At 41.0% G+C, this 24,083-nt stretch overlaps 1 protein-coding gene across 2 annotated transcripts in view; it reads left to right on the top strand.

Moving 5' to 3' along the window:
- Positions 1-24,083, top strand: part of LOC108675852 (serine palmitoyltransferase 2) — a 37,081-nt gene that overhangs the window by 5,348 nt on the left and 7,650 nt on the right. Inside the window, exons 3-10 of one of the 2 annotated variants that reach the window (XM_018163895.2) lie at positions 1,971-2,143; positions 17,517-17,671; positions 18,203-18,348; positions 18,671-18,873; positions 19,158-19,337; positions 19,731-19,892; positions 20,555-20,681; positions 23,398-23,533. In XM_018163895.2, coding sequence (XP_018019384.1) covers positions 1,971-2,143; positions 17,517-17,671; positions 18,203-18,348; positions 18,671-18,873; positions 19,158-19,337; positions 19,731-19,892; positions 20,555-20,681; positions 23,398-23,533 — 1,282 coding nt within the window. The remainder of the gene's footprint in view (positions 1-1,970; positions 2,144-17,516; positions 17,672-18,202; positions 18,349-18,670; positions 18,874-19,157; positions 19,338-19,730; positions 19,893-20,554; positions 20,682-23,397; positions 23,534-24,083) is intronic. The other variant, XM_018163896.2, reaches the window with a different exon arrangement.

Below are 24,083 nucleotides of genomic sequence, written 5' to 3'. Positions count from 1 at the left end.
TGTTGGATCCTCGTTTTTAACCTGCCTTCAGTTCGTTGAGTTTTCGTTTTACCCGTCCTTAGTCAATTTTCTACGATGTCGATAACTATTTTGACTCGTACACGCATCTTTATTCTTTCACTGCTTAATTTCAGGCTTGATTGACCTTGTTTTCCATGTAGGAAATTTTCATTCTGAATATCGTAATAGTAGAGGTGCTAATAACAGATGTGCTACCACATTTTGAATACCGTGATAGTAAAGGTGCTATAACAGATGTGCTGCCACATTTTGAATACCGTGATAGTAGAGGTGCTAATAACAGATGTGCTACCACATTTTGAATACCGTGATAGTAGAGGTGCTAATAACAGATGTGCTACCACATTTTGAATACCGTGATAGTAGAGGTGCTAATAACAGATGTGCTGCCACACTTTGAATACCGTGATAGTAGAGGTGCTAATAACAGATGTGCTACCACACTTTGAATACCGCGATAGTAGAGGTGCTAATAATAGAGGTGCTGCCATCATGATGAGAAGACGAGGAAACTCGAATGCCTCAGCAGGCATCTCTAAGTTTACTAATGCTCGATCAGTGCATTTCAAAGCTTGGCGCCTTCACTAAGTCATGACAATTGTTCCCAGTTGCTTGCTGCAGGTAGGAGAACTGTCATCATGCATATCTAGTGAGTATGATATATTAATTCGAAGTTGATGAGGAATGACCTCTCGATCGGAGGCCGGGCCTTCGTTAATCGTTCAAAAATTTCTCACTGATTTCATACTTTATTTGGAATGAATACAAGGTATCTGAACGATCAGTATCAAACTTTACAAAAAAAGTAATCAAAAGTCTACGGAAATTTAGTGAAATTTTTAGGCTTTTTGGATGGATCAATACTCTCTACATGCAATTGGTGATTTTGCTTTACACGACCATAGATCAAAAAGTAAACAATTCACAACAGTCCTCTACAAAATACTTTGAACATTTAATTTGTAGTAAAACTTCTCCGAGTTTCACTTGTGTTAAGTTGTACCGGGTTGCGTTGAAGATTTTGTCTTTCTAGCTAGTGAAAATGTCAGTATCAGAGGATGGGCTTACTTAAAACTTGACCGTGTGGTTGCGTGCTGTTTAATTTAGTGTCGACTATTGATGTCGGCTGACTGAATGTCCACTCGTTCTTTAAATACTGTGGTCAGTGCCCCGTTGTGCACTCGATTAAAGTGTGCAGTCGTTTATGCATCAATTTTCAATCTCTGTTCGATTTAGCCGCCAAAGCAGCAAATGAAGCGTCGTTAACTCGGTGAAAATCCCGTTGTTCGGCTGAGGAATTATCAAGTGTGGTCATGTGCGTTGGCTGAAGCGATTTCGATCTGCCGACGGTATTCGTCGCTAATTTCCAGTAACGTATGAACTTATTGAATATTTAATATTCCGCTACGTTTTTTTACCGTATTTATCATCTTAACATGCGACACATAAACGCACGGTTTTGTTCTGCATCGCGATTCCGCCATGAATGCTTCTTTCCATAGTAAACGTTTCATGACGAATTATATGAAATAATTTTGTCATTCCCTGCCGCAATCTTAGTATAGCTGCTGGCATCCTAAGGATCGAAAGTTAATTTAAGATAACTTTCTTTACTCATTCGTTTTAGTAATTTTAACGGTTACGTAATGTGAGGCTGTTCTTCAATACTGACAAAAGACTGGTTTTTCTATTTTTTTTTATTCATGTAATTTGAAATAATTTTGACGTTATGCGAACAGTTTTATGTGTGTGTTCTTGTGCAGGATAATTGCACATTTAAAGATGTGCATGTTTCTCGTGTGAGTGCAGCAAATGAAGGTGTTATAGGCTGTGCATGTTTCTCGTGTGAGTGCAGCAAATGAAGGTGTTATAGGCTGTGCATGTTTCTCGTGAAGTGAATGAAGTTTTATTATTATATTAATTCAAGGCACCTCGGTAACTATGAGCAGGACTAGAGGTGAGCAGCGTCCCCTACGTAGACAAGCATGCAGAGGAGCTGCGTGGCGAGGACATACCGCTGCACGTGGCGTTCTTCACGTTCCTGTCGTACGGCGTGCTGCTGCTCGTCGGGTACATCAAAGAGTTCTTCAGTCCACCCTCCAGCAAGGAGCGCCACAGGGAGGTCAGTTCATTCTCTTCTTTATTATCTCCTAGTGAAGAAGTGCAGACCAAAGTTCGCTGCTAACCAGATTACGTTAAGTTGGTTTAACTTCCGGTCTGTTACGATGTATTCCATGTGTATGTCCGTGTTATTGTCTTAGTTTTAGATAAGATAACGATTCCTGGCAAGCACGCCTGACACAATAGAAATGTGTACAGAAGAATGGAGATCTTACTTGGCCAGAGTTTTGTTCATGTATCCTACGTAGAATGGTTATAGTCGATTTATTTATGCGTTACATTTCGCGTTGCAATGAACGTCGGCCTATCTCTATACGCGAAAAGTATCATTTGTATATCTAAAGAGGTTAAATCTTATTATTTTTCAGTATTACTGCATTGGTTCATTGAAATGAAAGAGAAAGCATTCATAGCTTGCCGTGACATCATTCCATATCTTACTGCTATACTGTTCCTATCCCTCATATATAATAGAAGCTTGATTGTTAGCCTCATGCAGCATCGCGCTCGCTCGTCCTTGTGTCACTTGTGATGGACAAATCTAGCACAGAGCTTTGTGTCTCACAATGCGCATTATATAGCTTCCCTCTCTCTTGTGTTTCTGTTCATCTTATGTGTTTTTGGCGAAATGTTAAGCAAAGATTGTAATGTTTTCAATTGGGGTTTTGGTGCATCTTTATGAATACGACATACATGCACAATTTAACGAAATTTCATGCGCATACGTCTTCTTTTTGGAACTTGATATTAAGGAACAGACGGAATGCCTGCAATGTTCTTGTATTATTTCTCGTTCAGGGATCACCTCAAACACTTTATTACCTCATCTCATTGATAATTAGTGATGTTCGGTCACGGCTTACCCTCCACTTGTTATTACCTCGTCTCAATTGTAATAAACAAAGCTCGGTCTCCGCCCCCAAGCAACAAGGCGCGTACGTGAACGCAAGTCGCGGGCTTCCCTTGCTCGCGAATTATTTTCCTGTCGCGGTTTGTAGTTTCCAGTGCGGTGAAAAATTCCTTGTTTAGATTTTCCTTCTTTGTAGATATTTCTCTTGTGCGTGATTGATTTTTAACACAAGAAACGACGATTTGAATAAGTAAATACATGTTATACGGGTCAATTGCTCTTAAATATTATATCCAAAGCCGCCTCACATAGATAAACGAATTCAATAGCGAGACTTTTCAACATTTTTATTTCTTAGGTATTGAGCTAGTATACATCGCAGTAAATTTTTGCTAAATTTTCATAACATCAGCATTGAACTGTTGATATTGACTTGTATGTTTTGATCGCTTTAACTTTTTCGTTTTATTGGCCAAGTGTGTGCGTTCTATTTATATTCAGTGCAATTATTGTGCTCGCAATAAGCGTGTGAAGGCCGCAAAAACTATAAACCTGACTGCTACGTGAGATCTAGGCTGTTATATGATATAATTTTGTCTTGATTTCGACCGGCCCTCAGTTTTCCTTATACACCGGAAAATTTCTCTCAATGGGATGTTCCAGTTATTTTCCTGTTAGCATTTCAACCTTCATCGCTGCAAATTATTCAAGTTTAAAATTTATTATTTTTCTTCCGTCCAAATTTGTATTTTGCTTCTCCTGGCTCATCGTTGCCCAGATTAATAGTGAAAACTACTTCTGTAGTTGGAATTTTTTTTTACACTCTTGATGTTGACCTTCGTTGGTTTCGCTAGAAAACAGCTGCGTATACCTTAACTCGCGTCGGGCTGCTTAGGTACAAGTGTACTACAATAATCTTGTAAAATTAGGCTTGCTGAAAGGGTTAATTATTATAATAATCACTCCCGCTGAGCCCAATTAATAGCTTCTTGTTATTGATCTGCATTGTAGTACTTATTACCTGCTAACAAGACTTGCGCTGAGTAATCAATCACCTGCTAGTAAGACTTGCGCTGAGTAATTACCTGCTAATAAGACTTGTGCTGGGTAATCACCTGCTAGTAAGACTTGTGCTGGGTATAATCAGCAGTGCAGGGCCGTTGCAGCTAAAGCTTTAGCGATGCGTATAGCAGTGTAGGCCCGTTGCAGTAAAGCTCTATCGATGCGTATAGCAGTGCATGGCACATTTCAATGGCATTATGCAGTAAAGCTTCATCGGTAGATTTTGCCAGGTGAGAAGAAGTAACCGTCCCGTCCGTGTTTACATGCACTGAGCGCTGTTGACGCGCCAGCTCACGCGTCTGATCGATGTGTGTGGCACTGTCGCGGTCGGTGCTCCGCATGCCACCGTTCAAATGCCAGCGGTGCCATGGTGATGAACTTCACTTTAATAAGCGTTATCGTACCATGATTGATAGTTTGGTATTTTGATGCGTGCTGCTATTCATCGCTGTAGTTTTGTTGTATAACCTTTCAATTTTTTTGCTTACCTATAACAGGTTCATGGTCTCTCCAATGCAGTCGCCAATGTTTCTTATTTATGTTCGTTGTGTCATCGCTCCTAACTTATTCTTCGGTTGCAATGCAACTTTGAAATTTCAAAATGCAACGCATGATTGAAATTTCAAAATGCAACGCATGATTGAAATTTCAAAATGCAACTTGGAAAATATTTCAACCGATTCGGTTGCTGAGCAGGCATAAGGTTGTTGCTAGCTTCTTTTGTATAAACTTGAAAAATAACTTATAAATTGTAAAATACGCATCAATAGGATACTGAACTTTTGTTTTCATGTCACTGAATACATGCAATAACCGGCGGCTCTGCCGAAATTTGAAACACGTAGCGTAAGTTTTGCTGGAGAAACCTGCCGACGCGGCCATGTTTACATCTGCTTGGTGATGTCTGCGTGTGCTCATGGATACCTAAACCGTTTACACGATGCGCCGACATTTCTTTATAACGTCTAAAAGTGCCGACTCAACCATTGATTTATTCTAATACTCGAGGACAGGTGAAAATGATCTCTGCGAGAAAAATCATTATCCACAATCGCTGCCCTGCAGTAGATGGGACGTTTGAGTCAGAAATCAATTCTTTCGTCATGATCTCAGTATGTCAAAGTTTCAGCTGTCATTAGCCGGAGCTCTTTTTTTTGCACCGGTCACTATAACATCTAACTAACTGGTCGTAGCCTAAATATCCACGAGGCTTGGAATGCAAGCGTGAGGAGGTCGAGCCTACATACCTGCTGGTGGCCTTCTGGGACATCGATCGCTGCTCGGCTCTTGCAGGCAGCAGGTCGTGCCGTGCTGTCTCCCCTACACAGCGTTCCTCACCTCATGTGGCGCACTAAACGCGTCTTCAGCTTAGTTCCTATGACAATTAAGATATTGACAAATTATTGACATTGCATATATTTCGTTCAGAGACTTGAGTCACGGAAGAAAGTCTTCGAATCTAGCCCACGAATGCGTTTTTTTAACATAAGTGGCCTGTGCTTTTCGCTTGAAGTTCTAGACAAAATTTGGTTAATTTTTACCGATGAACATGAAAGATCTGTAAGTGGAGCGCATTCCTTTACTTCCTCTTTAGCCTGAGTTAGGTTAACATAGCATGGTTAATTGTTCACCAATCATCATAGATCCCTGACCTGGCTACCGTTTATATGCTCGCAGTGTTGCGTAACTTTCTCGTGTGATGATATTTTAGCTCCAAGAATCTGTCTTCAATATGTACTAGCCTGCACGTATTGTCGTCTGCACGTCACTCCAGAGCGGCGCTGACATCGTCTCTTACTTTTTTGTGTGGGCGAGGTCAGTCTCATTATAGCTAACAGCGATGCCTGGTCTCTACAATATATATATAGTGAACTGTTGCTTCTCATCTTCTTTATTATATGTGAATGCTTTCATGTTCGCTTGTACCATCGATGCAAGATCATGCGGTCACGAGCTCATCATCTCATTCACTGTTTTTCGTTAGAAATTTTCGATGATTTTGCCCTGAAGGATTTAGTTGTGTTTTGTCTTAAAAATTCCAGTGTCAGGTCATTCACGGTCTCGATAGTTCTGCAAACGTCGAATTATTTATTAAACGGCTTTGAATGAGGGAAACGGTCGTTAACCATTAGCACGGTGTAATGGTTCTTAACTATAGCACGCAATTTGTGATCGATCTATCTGCAAGGTTATTCTAAATGATGGACCCTATTTAATAAATTTTAATTTATTTAAGTTAAAATAAATAATTTATACACCAATGGAGAAAGAAAGATTCAATTTTTTTACATGTGTATAAATGTTCCAAACGCTCAGGAAGTGACCGATTTCGCGTTTGAATAAGTTAAAAAGTTCCAATTTTAGAACCAATTAAGCGTTAGATTAAGGTAAATAAAAAAGTGGAATTTTTCTCTTTCCGTTGGTGCAAAAATGATTCATTTTGAATGTATTCTTAAATAAATAAGAATATATAAAATTGAGTCCATCATCTAAAATACCCCTGTATTGTGTAGGTTTTTATTGCACAAATATGCTGTATATGATAATGCCTATCGCAATATTATTGATCTAGATATACCGTGAGGTGTTGCTCAATTGTTTGTTCAGCCTAATGAAGATAAGGCTTCATTTGCATGACTTGGCATTCTCAGGCACGTAGGGGGTGGATGTATGTCAGTTGTCTGTTTGGTGGTCGGTGGCTTTCGGTGGGCTGGGTCTGTCTCTGTTTTTTTTGGTTCTTTTTTTTTTTGGAAGTTTTCTATCTTTTGTAGTGCTTGGGTGGCTTACTTTTGTTCATTTTTCCTGTTCTTGTTTTTTTTTTTCTTTTTTTTAATTTCCACCAAGAATTATGAAACCCATTTCGGAGGTTACCTTTTTATTTCATCTTTTAGTGAAATTGGTTCTTAAATGTGACAGACATAAGACGAAGTGACGCGTGTGCACACGTGATAAGTACTACTAATACCGTCCCGCCTTGACCTTCGCTGCACGTTGCTCCTGACAGCTTCAATTGCTTCAATTGTAACGGCAAGTTGTGCGCGCTGCATCTTTGGCAGATATCCATTCCATTGCTCTCAAAAATATAGTTTACGACTTGATTTTAATGTAATGCGATTTGGCATTACATTAAAATCAAATCGATTAAAATTGATTTAGCATGTAATGCGATTTGGCCTTTGTAATGAGTAAATAGACGGTTGTAGATACATATATACGCATGACAAATGCACTATAGCGCTCCCACAATGGCTCCCAAGCCGCGTGGTCTAAGTTCGTGAGTAATGTGTTGCGCGACAGTTCAGCGAGTTAACCGGCTATCATATATCCCAAGATCAAAATAATGCTTGCTTGGCAAGGAAGAACTTTTATTTTACGAAAAGAATTACTAAGTATACCTCTTAATTTTACCGTCGCTAAATTTGTCCCACGTTAAATGTGACCTCTAGTCTTTCTCAAGCGCGTCGGTTCAGAATTGTTGGCTGATGAGGTTTGGCGCGTGTTTGTGTTCTTGCGATTTGTTGTAACCTGAAGCGCTGACGAATGCTCGTGTTCACAGCCCATCCCTCACACTTGCAGATTAGTAACGGTTTAGTAAACGCATCACTCACCACCATTTTTGAGCTGAGACGGAACATATATATTATGTACAATTTTCATCTGCGACCGCTAACTTTCATTTATTCTGCGAGAATTCTATGTTTGTTATTGTTTTTGCTATTTTATGACATGAACTTTTGTTCATTAGTCTTAGAATTACGCGATAATCTCAGAAGTGATTTTGACTGGTGAGAGACTAACTCTATAGAGTTGGTCGCTTTTTCGTCTGCGATTGCGCCTGGCATATCCTATTACAGCTTCGATGTCTGCTTTAAGTTACTTATGGTGTGTTATGGCGTCGTCAAGTCAACGTAAACTCGTAAAATTTTTTTCGAATATGAGTTATTTTTTTCAGTAATTATTGAAGGGTACACTCGAAATTTGGATTCTAAGATTAGGCTTACCATCCCTTTGAAAAATACAATCGTTTAGGGGTTAGGGCTTCTGTTTAGCCTTATCGATGTTTTGTTGGCAGATTATGCGTAGTCTGCCAATATAACCGCGATGTGGTGATCTGCCTGCAGCTGGTGCATGGGAGCTACATTTAGGTCCTGGCCCACGCATGCGTCGCTTCTGCTCGACATCAGCAAGACTTTATTATCATTAACTCCGCAGACACTTCATTTCACTTCTGACGAAATCAAACACGTTCATATCACACTTACTTGTACTTACAGCCAGCTCTAAATTCAAGAATAAAGGATTGAGAAAAAATTCCTCATTCAAGAATAAAGCATCGCAGAAAAAAATTATTAAATTGTGAATAATTGAACAACAGGGAGCAGTGAGTATGATGCATAATCTTAATTATTTTATTGTGTTAACGATGTAAGCAGGGCCGGGGGGGGCATGCAGTGGTGCATGTGGCGGTTGACGCTCGACGGCGCATTACGCCGCATTATGCGTACAGCGGTCGCTGCGCCGATCACTTAATCGCGAGACCTCGATCATTTGCGCCTCTGGATTGCAAGACCTCACTGGCCTCTTGATTGCAAGACCTCACTCGCCTCTTGATTGTAAGACCTGACTGGCCTCTGGATTGCAAGGCCTCACTGGCCTCTTGATCGGAAGACCTCACTGGCCTCTTGATTGCAAGACCTCACTGGCCTCTTGATTGCAAGACCTCACTGGCCTCTTGATTGCAAGACCTCACTGGCCTCTTGATTGCAAGACCTCACTCGTCTCTTGATTGCAAGACCTCACTCGCCTCTTGATTGCAAGACCTCGTTTCTGTGCCTCATTCTCATAGATCTTAACTACCGGCTCATCTAAGGTCGCAAAAATATCGGCTATCCCTGATGCTCCAATTATCTATCTGGACGTCATTTCTTACTGTGTCGTTCGCTTGCCCTGTTCAAAATATTGAGGTATTAATTTGATGTCTATTGTTGGCACCTCAGGGTTGCTCATAAGTCAACCATATGTGCCCGGTTGTGACTCGTGATTAGTTTGCAGTGTCAGGTACAACTCGTGCAACTGCAGCATTCCGCGCCTAACGAGACGTAGTACTATATAAGCGTTTGGTTGTATGGGCAGGGCGCTGTGCAATACTTATGTCACTATCCAGTGCCCATAATAAGCAATTTCTGTGATTCACTTACTGGATTATACGTTTCGGCTACTTTATGGTTAGTCCATTGTTGGATCACACGTAATTCCCTTACTCCTGCTTCTGAATATAAATCTGAAAGAATTTCAAAACAATGTACTGTATACTTCAAGTCCATTTTGTACTCAACATATAAAACAACTGCTGATCAGTGAGCACTAACGTGAATTGAAATCAGCGACAAATCTAACACGGAATCACGTGGCTGCTACCTGCAGTGCGTGTCAAGTATCAACCCCTGTGATCAATACATCTCCTATCATCGTCCTGTTTGATTTAGTGGCGTAAACGGATGATTCATCTAACGTTGATATATATTCACGTCGTGTCTGATGTTTTTTATTACATTGTCTTCGTCTCTGCTTGACGCGGCCCTTATACTATGGCTGCTAGAGCGTCCTGATTAGTTTCTTGAGTATATTTTTTGCAAGGTCCTCAAATTTCAAGTTTTACAACTTCCGCCTGGATAGCGGAAATGAGGTCTGACGCAGTACCGGCGTTCAGCAATAATATCATTAGGAATGAACATTTATATTCCTGCGAATTGAATATTTTCTATAAATTGATTATGTTGCACTCGTATGTTCGTTGGTGACTTGAATATCTTTACTATGGTGAACTCAACTATCACCAGCTCACAGTTAACGTTGAAAGGAACACTCATTTCGACCTTGCAAGTCCAGCATCTACGTCAGTCCAGCGTTGCAGATTGCATTACTCTCGATCCGAACTTTTTGCGATAGTAAGACTGCAAGAAAGACCGCTTTTTACATGGGGCCTATACAACCTTCATCCACCCTGCGCTACTAGCCCGCGTCGACCCTGCTTGGTGCTTACTACATCCCTGACCTAGTCCAGCTGTGCTTTTTTGCGTCTCCAGTTTTTGGAAATTTCTCTCCGACAAATTAATTTTATTGCATAGATGAATTCTTCATGTCTTGTCTTGTTCGCATTTCTCAAATGACTGTCGATGGAGACCTAGTTAATTCCGTTGGCTTGGGAGTATGGAATTTTTTGAATAATTTATACCGTACTTTCTTCCCCTGATTCACCCCTTGTAAAAAAGAATATTTAATTTTTTGGCGAAGGATATAGAATTTGTAAAGGTTTTCTGCATTATATCGTCAATTGCAATCAAAATCATGTGTTTTAATCGCTGCAATTTCTTGTTTGACTTAGATTGCTTCATTTAAAGTTGTATTATTGCTGCTCACTTCTAGTAAAGCACTCTGGGCGATTGAAATTCTCAGCAGAAATGGATGAAAAAATGACATGCTATATTTACGAAAGAGCATAGAATCACTGATTAATAGTCATGCCTAAAGAAACTGAACCGGAATCATCTCAACTGGCAACAACTGAATACAATTGTAATTATGCTGCAGCATTTGTCGTACAATCTGCCAAGACCTGTGACGAGACTTGCCGAGCATCTGCAGGATTCCGAAAGACGGTGAAGGTGAGTTGAGCGCGGTCTGTTTTTGCCTGATTATGTCGGTACGGCGAACCTCTTTCCTTTCACTACCGCGAAGACGCTGCACGATCGTCGCTTTCTGACACTGTGCTGCACTCGAGAATGAGTTATCATATATTTAATACAAATTTAACTTTGACTAATGAACTTTGGGAATATACAAGAGAAAGTAGTTTTTACTTGAAGAGTAATCTTTATTTTCCAATTTAAGATTTAGATTGTTCTTATTATGCTCAGGCTTCCAGGACTCAGAATGACAATCTTTTATTCATGAAAATTTGACCACAATAAAATTGAGACGGTCACTTTTTGTCAGCAATTATTTCATGTCATTATATGAAATGTTGGAAGACTGGAACTGATTGGGTGATTCTTGGGACATTTCTACTTGGTACGTCGCCTGAACTTGCGGGATTAACTTGTGTGCCTGCCGCCTTCTGTAAGAATTACATGCGTATTTAGCGTCGCGTTTTAGCACGGCTGATTCCTTTGTGTACGCGGCAATAAGTAGGTCACACTTCTATGCATTATACATCTATTCGAGGCCTCGACCTGTGCATGAGATTCTATTGGGGCCTTCATTTACGTTGAATTCTGATCCTGCGCCTTGAAATATAATGCTGATATGTGTACGGCTGCGCGCCCCAGACTAGCTGCTTTTCCGGCACGTGCTGGAGGCTTTCAGTGAGACTTTGATATTCTGAAGCCTACTAGTGAGAGGAGAATATTTCTGCGACTGTCCTTGAAATGGTGTGGTGGTTTAGCTATGTTGGGGGAATAATTCAGTGGAGACTTGCCCATCAACCCTCATCCCTCAAACATGAAATTAAATCAAGAAAAACAGTATACCTAGTTTTAAAATCAACTTATGTGCAATGTTTACAGCACATGTATTGATATTTTTAACGATTCTTATGTCACATCCTGACGCTGATGTTCAGAACTAAGAATTCCAAAGAAAATGAAGAAATCAGTTGCATCACTGGCATTATTTTGTTCCCGTCTTCATTCTTAGATGTCACTGATGATTTGATCTTGAGCATCGAACAGGAGGTGGATCTGATTGACTGACCGCAAGTTTTATTTCACGTCATCCAAATAGGCCTGCGATTTTTCTTGTAAACAATTTGATCAGATAATTTAGTGTTGTTTGTCTAAATTAGAACGACAATTTCTAGATGATTAACTTTCGGCAGATATTTAGCAGGATGTTGACTCAGGCCTGTATCAGCGTCAGGCCTGTATCCCTGACGATTGACCATCATGCACTTGTTGCGCGACTCCATTGCCTGCGTCGCGCTCGCTTCGCCATGTCTCTTGCTATTGACTTCTATCTGCTGCCTTTTGCGGAAGCGCGTTCCTATTTGTTTGCAAACATTTAAATTCATTAGACTAGTCGATGAGTTGTAATAGTTTTGCACTATCTTTCTATGTTGTTAATTTATCATTCGATATAGCCTGTACGTAATGCCCTTTTAGTTTTCTATTGGCCGATCATATTTCCTTGACTGACCGTCCACAGTCGTTGAAGGTTTATACGCTTTAGCTTAGGCCAGTTGTTTGCTGCACCATGTTTAATCGCCGCCAGCTTCACCGGGCAAACAAGGGAATTCAACGAAATACCAGCTTGATAATCAGACGAAAACAGAGCTTATGTCAATAGCTCAATATGCTTTGCGCGCGATTACTCGTGTACTTGACATCTTTTGTGCTGCCACTAATTCACAGAAAATGAGACGTTCAATCGTGCGATATTATTGCACGGCTTTATTCTTGTATTTCATAAGCTTATTATTTCATTTAAGTTTTAAGTAAAAACTACGTTTTACCGAAGACGGAAGATATAACGGAATCAGAGTCATGCCTAAACAGTTGATCATCACATCGATGAACTTCACAAGGAACTGATTGAGTGACTTCGATCGGGATCGTTTGTGTATTAAGGCACAATTCTTCATCTATACTTCCACTGTACTCTTGTTGCATATTATTGTGATGTTTTCAGGCACCTGTTGGGTAGACCAATAAGCTAGGAGTTGGGTAGACCAATAAGTTAGGTGAATCTGGGTTGACCAATAAGTTAGGTGAAGCTGGGTAGACCAATAAGTTAGGTGAAGCTGGGTAGACCAATAAGTTAGGTGAAGCTGGGTAGACCAATAAGTTAGCTGGGTAGACCAATAAGTTGGGTGAAGCTGGATAGACCAATAAGTTAGGTGAAGCTGGGTAGACCAATAGGTTAGGTGAAGTCGGGTAAACCTACTATAAGTTAGGTGAAGCTGGTAGACCAATAGGTTAGGTGAAGCTGGGTAGACCAATAGGTTAGGTGAAGCTGGGTAGACCAATAGGTTAGGTGAAGTCGGGTAAACCTATAAGTTATGTGAAGCTGGGTAGACCAATAAGTTATGTGAAGCTGGGTAGACCAATGGGTTAGGTGAAGCTGGGTTGACCGATAGGTTAGGTGAAGTCGGGTAAACCAACAAGTTAGGTGAAGCTGGGTAGACCAATAGGTTAGGTGGAGTCGGGTAAACCAATAAGTTTGGTGAAGCTGGGTAGACCAATAGGTTAGGTGAAGCTGGGTAGACCAATAGGTTAGGTGAAGCTGGGTAGACCAATAGGTTAGGTGAAGCTGGGTAAACCAACAAGTTAGGTGAAGCTGGGTAGACCAATAGGTTAGATGAAGTCGGGTAAACCAATAAGTTAGGTGATGCTGGGCAGACCAATGAGTTAGGTGAAGCTGGGTAGACCAATAGGTTAGGTGAAGCTAGGTAGACCAATAGGTTAGGTGAAATTGGGTAAACCAATAAGTAAGGTGAAGCTGGGTAGACCAATAGGTCGCTGAAGCCTTGCTCGGGCGTAAGCCGTGCAAGAATGTGTGACGGACTCACCGCCCGAGGTTCCAATTGAGGGATTGGGTCAAGTTCAGGGGAAAAAGATCTGAGATTCTGTCGAAGTTTTTTACTGTTAATATAAGGTCAACTTCTGATGAATGAAAGCGCAAGCTTCTTTATGGTTAAGAAAACGTTTCCCATTAAATATCCCGTCGCCATTACTGATCACAATGAAAAGTATTTACAGTAGAAGTGGTCATGCAATGTACAAGATCCTACGTGGTACGTGTCTACCGTTGTTACGCCGGCCAGTTTTTTGGTTGTGGTTTGACCTGAAGTTTTTGTCTACTTCAATGAACTTCAGTCAAACTAGGCGAGGTAAACGAAAGTTGTTCGGTTGTCTGACCAGCGCACGTGGAGTGAGACAGTAAAACATCTACAGTGAATGTCACGCATTAGTTTGACGTTCAAGCTTGATTGTTTTGCAAGTGCAGGAGAATCATAAACATACGTTTAGATTATTCATGAAAACCCCCAAAAATTTTCATAATTAATAATTTAAGTATTATCTTTTGATTTATTGTTTACAATACGTCTACATCGAAATGCAAGCTGTTGTTCTGACCATTCGTATTGACCAGTTCGCTCCGATATTGTGTACAGCTTTATGGTTCTGCTTCGTCATGTTGCTTTTAACAAGCGGATGATTTCTTGCGAAATCATTTTATTCTTTCGCGGGTCAGTGTCAAACTGCACCTCGAATTTCGTTCAGGAGCGATGGCTGTGACAAACATCTTGGTCTACAACTGCTCATGTAAATGGAGAGCCTTGAACGTGTTTATGAGAATGGATGCGAAATTGACGATGCATACGTGTTAGTTTGCAAGCATGAGTCGCATGTTCATATTGAACGCCATCTGCTATATTATAAACAATCAGCGCTTTGTATTGGTAGAAAATTCAAGATAGTATATATTCTATTGTAATACTTGACTAGCATTGACGATCGAAATAAAAATACAATTTGTAGGGAGAGGCGAGTGACGTGAGTGTACCGCATCAGTAACACTCTTCGCAACACTTCCAGAACCTTCATTGGAGCCTATGCATACCTCCAAGATATAATGCATTAAACTGAATGCGTGCTTATAAGTGAAAGTTGATTCTGAATACGACAATGCCAGAGCGTGAATGCCGTCATAAATAGTCGAACATTTGTGAAGGCTTTCAGCCGTAACTTATTTACGGAGACGTCTTCTGTGACGTTTGAACGCAAATTGTTTACTGGACTCCGCCCCCATGGCATAATGTGACCTCGTGCCGAGATGTGCCGGGTCTCTCCATTGGTATTTAAGGGCAAGAAAGTTCCTGTTGTCGCGTGGGAGGGAAACAACACGTTACCTTATAAAGACTTGTTTCTCATATCCACGTGCTAGTGAGGTATTCATGGTCGTCCTATTATGATGCATGAAGGCAGGCTCACGGAGTCAACATACTTGCTATTTTAAAATATTTTTAGAACGTAAGTTGAAGAATACAATGAAACGCCCGCAATGCTTGAATATATCCCTCCATGACGAACACAAAGAACACTTATTATTTAACTGTATTTTTTTGTAAACAAAGAGGTCTGTGAGGAAATGAACGTTGTACGAGCCATCGGCCACTGGAGTGCTTTTGCGTGTGCAGGTTGGGATTCGTAGTCGCGCAGTGAAAGTATTTCCCTGCGAGCGTATTTATCCCAGCACCGCAGCAGTCCTATTCTGTGTTGCCGGTTGCGTCACTCTACACGCATACTCGTGACGTCATCTCACATCCTGAGACCTCTTCTGCTCCTCCTGCTGCTTATCACTTAACTTTGCCACCAGATTTGTAGCGGATGTATATAGATTAAATGCGTTCATTGCAAGCCTCGTACCTACCCAATAAACGTCGTGCTCGTCTGGTGTTATATTTGCCTTGATTTCTTCTCAGTGAGCCACGTGGAAGTGTGCGCAGTCCTGAGTTATTGCGTCGAAATTTTTTGATTGAATCAGGGACGGGCCTCTGTAGTTTCCGTCTGCCCATGGGTTCAATAAAAAACTTGTCGTTGACCATGGGACATCAGATTGTGGTAATCGGCTATAGTGTTGAATCATGGCTCTATCGTATTGCATTTAATGTAATTTTTTATGCCATTCTTCGTCGGCTATTATCATTGCTGCATGTCATCCTAATCATTAAATTTGTTCTAGCGAAACTGAAGTTGAAATGTTTAGCGAGGCTCGCTATTAATTTACAGCCAACGATCGCAATTTAGTGGCACCAGACATTGCCACGTGTGTAGACCGTATGGCGAGTCGAGGGCTGTGCTTTTAATGAAAGCAATTGATGACCAGGAGCAAGCGATACTCGGTCTCTATCGTGTAGGATTGAGAGTGCTTCTTATTATGTTTTATTGTATTATTTTTAATTATTTCTTGTTATTGAGGTGGCCGCTCAATCTTGCTTGCGCTGGTCGCTTAAGTTGTTTCCTCATTTGCGCCTTGCATCTACACTGGGCGGCATTCTTCCTCATGATAGCGACATAGTGTCGTCATGTTCAGCATGGTTTAGCGCGTGTGAGAGCCGCTAGAGAATTATGTAGAATTTACTTGAACGCTAAGTATTTTGTACGAATGTCCTTGAAATGGTATGTAAATATATTCGTGGGCCCTTTACAGTCTAATTGGAATTAATAAGTTCGACATCTTTAGTCGCAATCATGATATTAAATTAATGTCTACGAATTTTAAAATCACTTTCAAATGTTGGTGCACTTATTAAAGAACGATTGCCGCAGAGTTTTTGAGCTTCTGTCACTGCAAATGTTCAAGCACACAACATTATGAAGGTTCAGAAAATATCCGGAGGAAATGCCTGTGTTGTGGAGGCTTTTTTTATTGTCCCAGCTGAATTCGAGATAAAGCTCATCGATAAGAAGGCGGCTTCTTTGCTTGAATATTTCCTGATACGCACCACACCTGAAAATCATGTAGGTCATAAGTGCCTCGTCTTACACCAGGTCCATGATTATAACACGTCACGCATTATCACTTAAATCTTATAGTATTATCATGCCACACTAACCTGTGTTGATCTCTAACTGAATCGAATTCATGTTGCATGAGTTGGATGCACTCAAGTGTTCGTAGAGACTTGTATTATCTAGAACTCTGAATTACGGATAGCAATGGAAGTGACAGGGTAGTGGGTAAATTTGTTTACAAACACAGCTGTTTTTCTCCTGCTAGTTAAATTATCGGGACAAACCTGAGACGTGTGCAGCAAAATATCAGATACTTGTGTACATGTGTACATGTATATCGCGACATCATGAGCGCCACAGCTTTGTGCGGCTGCTTATCAGCTCATCGATAGTAGAACGAGACAAAGCACTCATGACGGAGGTCCTGTACTCATGACGGAGGTCCTGTACTCATGACGGAGGTCCTGTACTCATGGCGGAGGTCCTGTACTCATGACGGAGGTTATGAGACATTGTGTTATCTGCAGGAGACAATGTGTCAAATATATGCAAGCTTCTCTCTAGCTCAGCAGTGTTGATACTTAACGCTCGAAGTACCCAAGGCATCGGGCAGAATTTTTTGTTGGAGGCGTAAACAAAGAAAACTCTTAGTAAATTCCGGCAGCGAAATTCATCTGCAGCCCCTAAATATTTACCTCGATCCTCCCTAGTTGGTAGAAATTGTCACGATAACATCGGTCGTGTCCCTTTGTGGATAATTTACTATATAATATACGCAGTAAAATCGTGTCCAATCATACGAGTTCAACGCGGTATCTTGTTATGAACGATTTTCTCCTACTTTGAGTAGTTTCGCATGTCCAAGTTCATAGCAAATTACTGAACGTTGCCATCAGAATATCTTCATCTTAACGCCTTATTCTGACGCCGATATCACGTTCCCCCAGGACTACGTGCCGCTGTTCGTAGGCTTCGAGAGTTTCTATTTCCGCAACGTGTACCGCCCCATCAGCGACTGCTTCTGCCGCCCCATCTGCGGCGTGCCTGGCGAGCGCATGACCGTCCTCGAGCGCACCTCCCACAACAACAACTGGGACCATGTGTACGTGGCACCGTGTCATTATCATTATTATCGTGTCATGCTTGCCAACTTATCATGAAATTTAGATATTTCATGAAGTGTAAAATTCAAGTTTGAAGCTTTTTTTGGAGCTTAAGTTTTTGTTCGTTTCTGGACTGCTTCAGATTTTGACGCCAAATTCATATTGGATGTAATTTTTAACGTTTTTAATTTCAATTTCAAATTCGAATAGTTCATAACAAAAACTTATGTTCAATAAAATTGATTTTTTCCATCTCTTAAAAATTATTCTCAGTTTTGGCATAAAGTAATTTTGTTTTGAATAGGAATATATTTAAAATTGCTACTGTTATTGGTTGCGTATAGGTATTCTTCAAGTTTCCTTGTTCCACGTGTGCCTTTTTTTCTGCTTGCACAATATACAAAAATTATTCATTTTTGTATTTCTGTGCACAATATTCATTAATAGAAAAATTTTTTTTCGTACTGAAATGTTCTCGACGTACTTCAGTATTGGCAGGAAATTAATTTACTTGTGCGCATATTGCACAGTCTGACTGGCCGCAAGATCGACTCAATCAACGTGGGGTCGTACAACTACTTAGGTTTCGCTGAAAAGACCGGCCCCTGCCACGACGCTGCCGCCCGGGCCATCTCATCCCTCGGTGTCGCCGTCGCTAGTGCCAGGACCGAGATGGGTGAGCTGGGTATACGGATGGGTGAACTGGGCGGTGGGCATACGGATGGGTGAACTGGGCGGTGGGCATACGGATAGGTGAGCTGGGCAGTGGGCATACGGATGGGTGAGCTGGGAAAAGGGGTTGGGTCAACTGAACAATTAAGATGGCTGAATGGCGGCGAAAAGTACTCTTCATCAATATTAAGCGATCAATGCCCACTGAAGTAGGTGTAATTAGCATTTGCCGACGCTGTAACTGTTTTTTATAAAGCCATTCAGGCAACAATTCATTGTATACACTTCTCCTAAAAATATATAAACTTTTCATGACTGGCTTGCAGGTACTCTGGAGATCCATCACGAGCTGGAGGCGCTGACGGCGGAGTTCGTGGGCACGGAGGACGCCATCACATTCGGCATGGGCTTCGCCACGAACGCCCTGAACCTGCCGTCCCTCATGGGCCCAGGCTGCCTCGTGCTCAGCGACGAGTGCAACCACGCCAGCCTCATCCTCGGCCTCAGGCTCTCCGGTGCCACTGTCAAGGTAACACATTACAGTAATATAAGTCTACCTCTTGTTTTTTGAGTGCTGCATACAGAACATGTCAGTTCTGACAGCTAATGTTTTTTACTCTTCTATAGTAGTTGTTCTTCAGTTCGGATGGTATGCCGATGTGGAATAGGGATGCTGTTGGCAATGTACGTATTGTTTGGAAGTAATGCTGTAGGGAATGCGTTATCTACTGATGACGATCGCAGTTGGCAACAATAAACTAGCAATAACTATGCAGCAATAAACAAGCACTAACCACGCCCGCCGCCCTCCAGGTATTCCGCCACAACGACTGCAATGACCTGGAGCGTCGCATTCGGCGAGCCATCATCGACGGCCACCCGCGCACTCGACGGCCCTGGAAGAAAGTCTTCATTATTGTTGAGGGCATTTACAGCATGGAGGGCTCCATCTGCAACCTGCCCCGCCTCATCGAAATCAAGAAGAAATACAAGGTGGGACTCACTGCCACCCAAAACTCATAGACGGTCGTGTTCAGTTTAGTAGAGGATGCCATCATCAATACTGAGCAGTGATTTCACCTAACAACGAGTATTGAGTTTTTTTGAAGTCATATTTAATGTATAATTGATCCTGAATTGATCCTGTATAATATCTGTTATCTGGCAATATTGTATTGTTAATTTATCTACCGTCATCCCGTTACGTTTCCAACGTAAAGATTTAATCTTGCTTTCCTCTGGATATCTTATTTATTCTTGAAGTTTCATCAACTATAAGTTAAACATAACCTCGGTTGTACTGCCGTACTCGCGAACTATCACAACCTATACAAACAACCTATCACAACTATCAAGTCACGTCTCACTGTCCCATGCCCCGCGCAGGCGTACCTTTACGTTGATGAGGCGCACAGCATCGGGGCGCTGGGGCCCCGAGGACGCGGCGTGGTCGACTACCACAACTGCGACCCCAAGGACGTCGACATCCTCATGGGCACCTTCACCAAGAGCTTCGCCGCTGCCGGGGGCTACATCGCCGGCTCCAAGGTCTCGTCAATACGAAAGGCTACCGAGCAAACAGTTCTAAATTAGTTTCATCTTTCAAAGCTCTGCAGTTGGTACCCGGCGAAAAATACTGGCGTTTGGGAAGAAATTCGTCGAGAAAATATATACGGTTTATAAAATTTATTTTGAATCACAGGTCTTAAGAGTAACTGGGAAATTCACTGAAGAACCTGCGTCGAACATCAAGTTTTAGTCGAACTCAAATTTGATGACAAAAGTTAACACATGAATAAGATGTCCTGCAGCCAGTCGAAGTTCAACATCGAGAAGAGTTTTTCAGATACGAACGCAATGTTGAGAGATAACAAAATGTACGCCTACGCCAACACTCAAGTTACCGCACAACAAAACTTAATTAAATGTTTTTTCCTCGTAGCCTAGTTGTATCGCGAGTTAATTTATGTGTGGTATTTTCCGTAGTATTCTGGCCGATCTACAAATTATTTAATTTATATATAATATAATTTTCCTTTTTTTTTAATTTCAAGCAGATCCTGTTTATGGTACAGGATCTGCTTCAGCAGCGGTACAATACAATTCATTGTCAACATTAATCTTCGTTAAACTTACATCCTTATTTTGTAACTTCCTATATTTTGTATCGGAAATGATGTGCACGTTATTAATTGTGTGTTGTCGCGCAGGCGCTGATCCAGCACCTGCGCATGAGCTCTGACGCGCAGCACTACGCCAGCGCCATGGCGCCCGCCGTCGCCCAGCAGATCATCACCTCCATGAGCATCATCATGGGCAAGGACGGCACCGATGAGGGTAGGTTCCTTACTTCAACTGGGCATTACTGCATCATTTGTGTCACTGAATCTTGCGTGAAATCTTTTCTTATTCGAGACAAATACACTGAACGTTGTCTTCTAATGTTTTACATGAACATTAGTTCTTTTCATGAACTTGATCGCTCTAATTGCCGATTATATAATTGAGTTTGTACTCATCAAGAGTTTCACTGATCTTAGATCGCATTGAATTTCTTAAGTTCGTCGGTCGTTAATATTATTCATGTCTTTTATAATGGCCTCTTGTGGTTGGTTTGATGACATATGTTTGTATGTCTTGTTTTGGTCGCGATGTTGAATGTTACGAGAGGTTTTGTTTTATCTGCTGACCTTCCGGACGGAAGTGGCAATGTTAGGATGGAAGTTAGCTGACGCTGGGAAGTATTAACCGTCTTGTAAGTTCTCTTCCCAGCCAATATAAATCTTCTTCTCCAATATAAATCTTCTTCTTCTTCTTATAAATCTTCTTGTTCTCCAAGTCTTTTCGATTTAATTAAAGAGACAGAAAATATTCTTCGTGGTTTTCTACTGCAAAAAAGCCCCTAGTAGACTCGTGCAGAAATATAAGTACAAGATGACAATAACAAAACGCTACTTGCACAGATGCTGCCTCTGTACCTTAATGCCTGGTGAGCGACGATCTCACTTTAATGGCTTCTATATTTACGGCGGTGTCTACATTTGGTCAATATCTACGAATTTAATTATTTGTTGTTCTAATTCACGACTTATTTTATACCAACTCGAACAGCTCCCCGTCATCTACCAAACAGTCTGACGTCCTTGCTATATATTTACTTCTTTAGTTTGTATCGCTCTGTTGTTTTTCCGCTACCATGTCAGGTATAGACATCTTCATGATCCTATTTTTGAAATAAATTCTTCTGAAGAATGTGGACGCTTGCGTTTGTTGTTGTGTTGATGCATGGACTCAGAGATGAGCTGCGTAGCGAGTGAGTGACGGCAGTGAATGTGATTGAATTAAATCTTTCTTTTCTTCATGACACTCTTTGTGTTCATTTATCCATTCCTTCTATTCCCTGCTTCTCTATTTCCTTTTTTTGTGGTTCTTGTTTTTATTTCATTCACGTGACAATATTTTCTCTGAAAATGCACGCACAATACCTAACCATGATGAGACGGAATCCATTATCAGATGTTGAAATTTTTACCTATCCTGCGAATTTCAGTGACCTGCCGCTTAGCTTTTCACTTGCATTCAGTTCACCGCAACCCTTTTATCTTTTTAAATCTTTTCTTCCCTTGTACATCTCTGATCAATGTAAATATTTGCTACAACAGAGCCCCTTTGCTAGTATATATGTTTGTATTGCTGGTATAAAACGGTTTCCCCTGAGCTGGATTTAGCGGAGTTTCTCTCTCGGGGACACGAGGGTTAAGCTTCCTCAGTCGCGTGTATTAGCTTGAGCAGACTAGTACCAAACCCGTTGAAAATTATGCTAGTAATTTGTATATCTGCCAGAATACAATGGAAATACCCCATAAATAAATTATCTCGCAATACAACTAGGCTGTGATTAAAATACATTTGATTGGGTTTTGTTGTGCGGTAACTTGGGTGTTGACGTGTATTTTGTTATCTCTCAACATAGCGATCGTATATGAAAAACTCTTCTTAATGTTGAACTTCGACTGAATACAGGAGATCTTATTCATGTGTTAAGTTTCTGACTTTGTGCGTGGCTGTTTATATCCTTCTCTTCCATTATATTTCTTTATTTTCCTTTGAAACATTGCAGTTTTCACCAAATCGATTTTTTTAATTTTGGCCATTTATTATTATTCTTCATGTATTTGGGTGTCTTACTTCCCTCCGTACTGACTTTTAGTTGAATTTGTCTTGCACTCAGACGCATAATTTCATCCGTGAACTTTTTTACTTGAAGTTTTCTCTTCCGACGGGACTTCAAGTTACTCTTCATCCGTCCTTCCTAAAATCTGTACTGAAAATTTTGCTTGATATTCTTTAGTACCGAAGTTCGCGACGCTCCTCTAGAGTGACTCTCACGAAGTATCGTCTCTGAAATTAATCTTTCACGCTCATGCAATTTCTGTTGGTACGTCTGCTGCTAAACTGACTAACTGGCATGAAATTCTGACTGAAATGTTTCAAAACTCCTATTGTTTATCGTCAGCGAACCTGTTGAGGGCGTTTGTGCTCATTTTTGTAAGTGAACTGTTACAACAATGCTTTTAAACTGCAGCTGCCATCACCTGCTCATATTTCTACGTATCAAGGATTCCCAGCAGTAGATCAACGTCTAAATACTTGCTCCCTTCCCTTCTATTTATGTTCGTCCATTTTTATGTCTTTGTTTGAATTTGTTAAGTAAAATTGCATTACTTCTGATGTCCATCTCCTTTGAAAAGCGACCACTATAAAAATTTTGAAGGACAGGAAACTTATTTCCATGATTATGTTTATATTCTAAAGTGTTTTTACTTACCTATTGAACTGTTGTTGTCTTTAAACATAAGACCTGGGTGTCTTCTTGATACACAGAGAAATCTGAGTGGTGTGACTAGAGGTGCTGCTGGAGGAACGTTTGTCTTGAAATTAATTAAAAAATTATGTTTCAATTTATTGTTTGACTTGTTGAGATGAGTTGCGTGCTTCAGTTGTTGTTCAAGAGCGCCATGCATTGACCCGACCTTCCGCTTCACTTCCATAGGACAACGTCGCCTCCGCGCTCTTAAAAGGAACATCGCCTATTTCCGAAAACATATGGAGAACCGCGGCTTTTTATTGTTTGGTGACCCTGATTCCCCTGTCATGCCTCTGTTAGGTCTGCCCAAAGGTCCTTTATCGTGAGTAATCATTTTATTTGTGCTCGGACGGTCGTAGGGGAGGGATAGCGCTCAGGTTTTACTGCTTCTGCCGCCCACACACCAATACCACAGACGTGCTCTGTACAATGCATTCACACAACAATTCTACAACAGTTGATTTGTCTTGGAACTTTGTAGAGCCAGGCAAGTCAATCAGGCTGTCTCAGAATTGCTTACAGGAACAATTCAATTAATCTCCAGTCCACATCATCATCATTACCTACGTATACATAATACCTCTGTATTCATGACATGATTGGTAACAGCGGACGAAGATTGTTTGGTATACACCTGGTGCATGGAACATTGATACAAGGTTGACACACGGTACAATAAAATCTATATTCATCTACATGAATGTCATAAGGCACAAAATTGTGGTCAAGCGCTTCACTGTGAGGTCAGATTTAACGAACATTCGCATTTTGCGATCCCACGGCGCTCAGGACTTCTATGGAATTGTCAGAAGGAGACACTAGCGTTATTGCGGTAATGTTTCTACTCTGCTCGCATTGTTTTTTTTTTTAAT

This window comes from Hyalella azteca, unplaced genomic scaffold (assembly GCF_000764305.2).
Source record: "Hyalella azteca isolate HAZT.00-mixed unplaced genomic scaffold, Hazt_2.0.2 contig4874, whole genome shotgun sequence".
Classification (NCBI taxonomy): domain Eukaryota; kingdom Metazoa; phylum Arthropoda; class Malacostraca; order Amphipoda; family Hyalellidae; genus Hyalella; species Hyalella azteca.
Note: the sequence above shows the minus strand (reverse complement) of the source record. Positions and strands in the feature narration are given on the sequence as shown.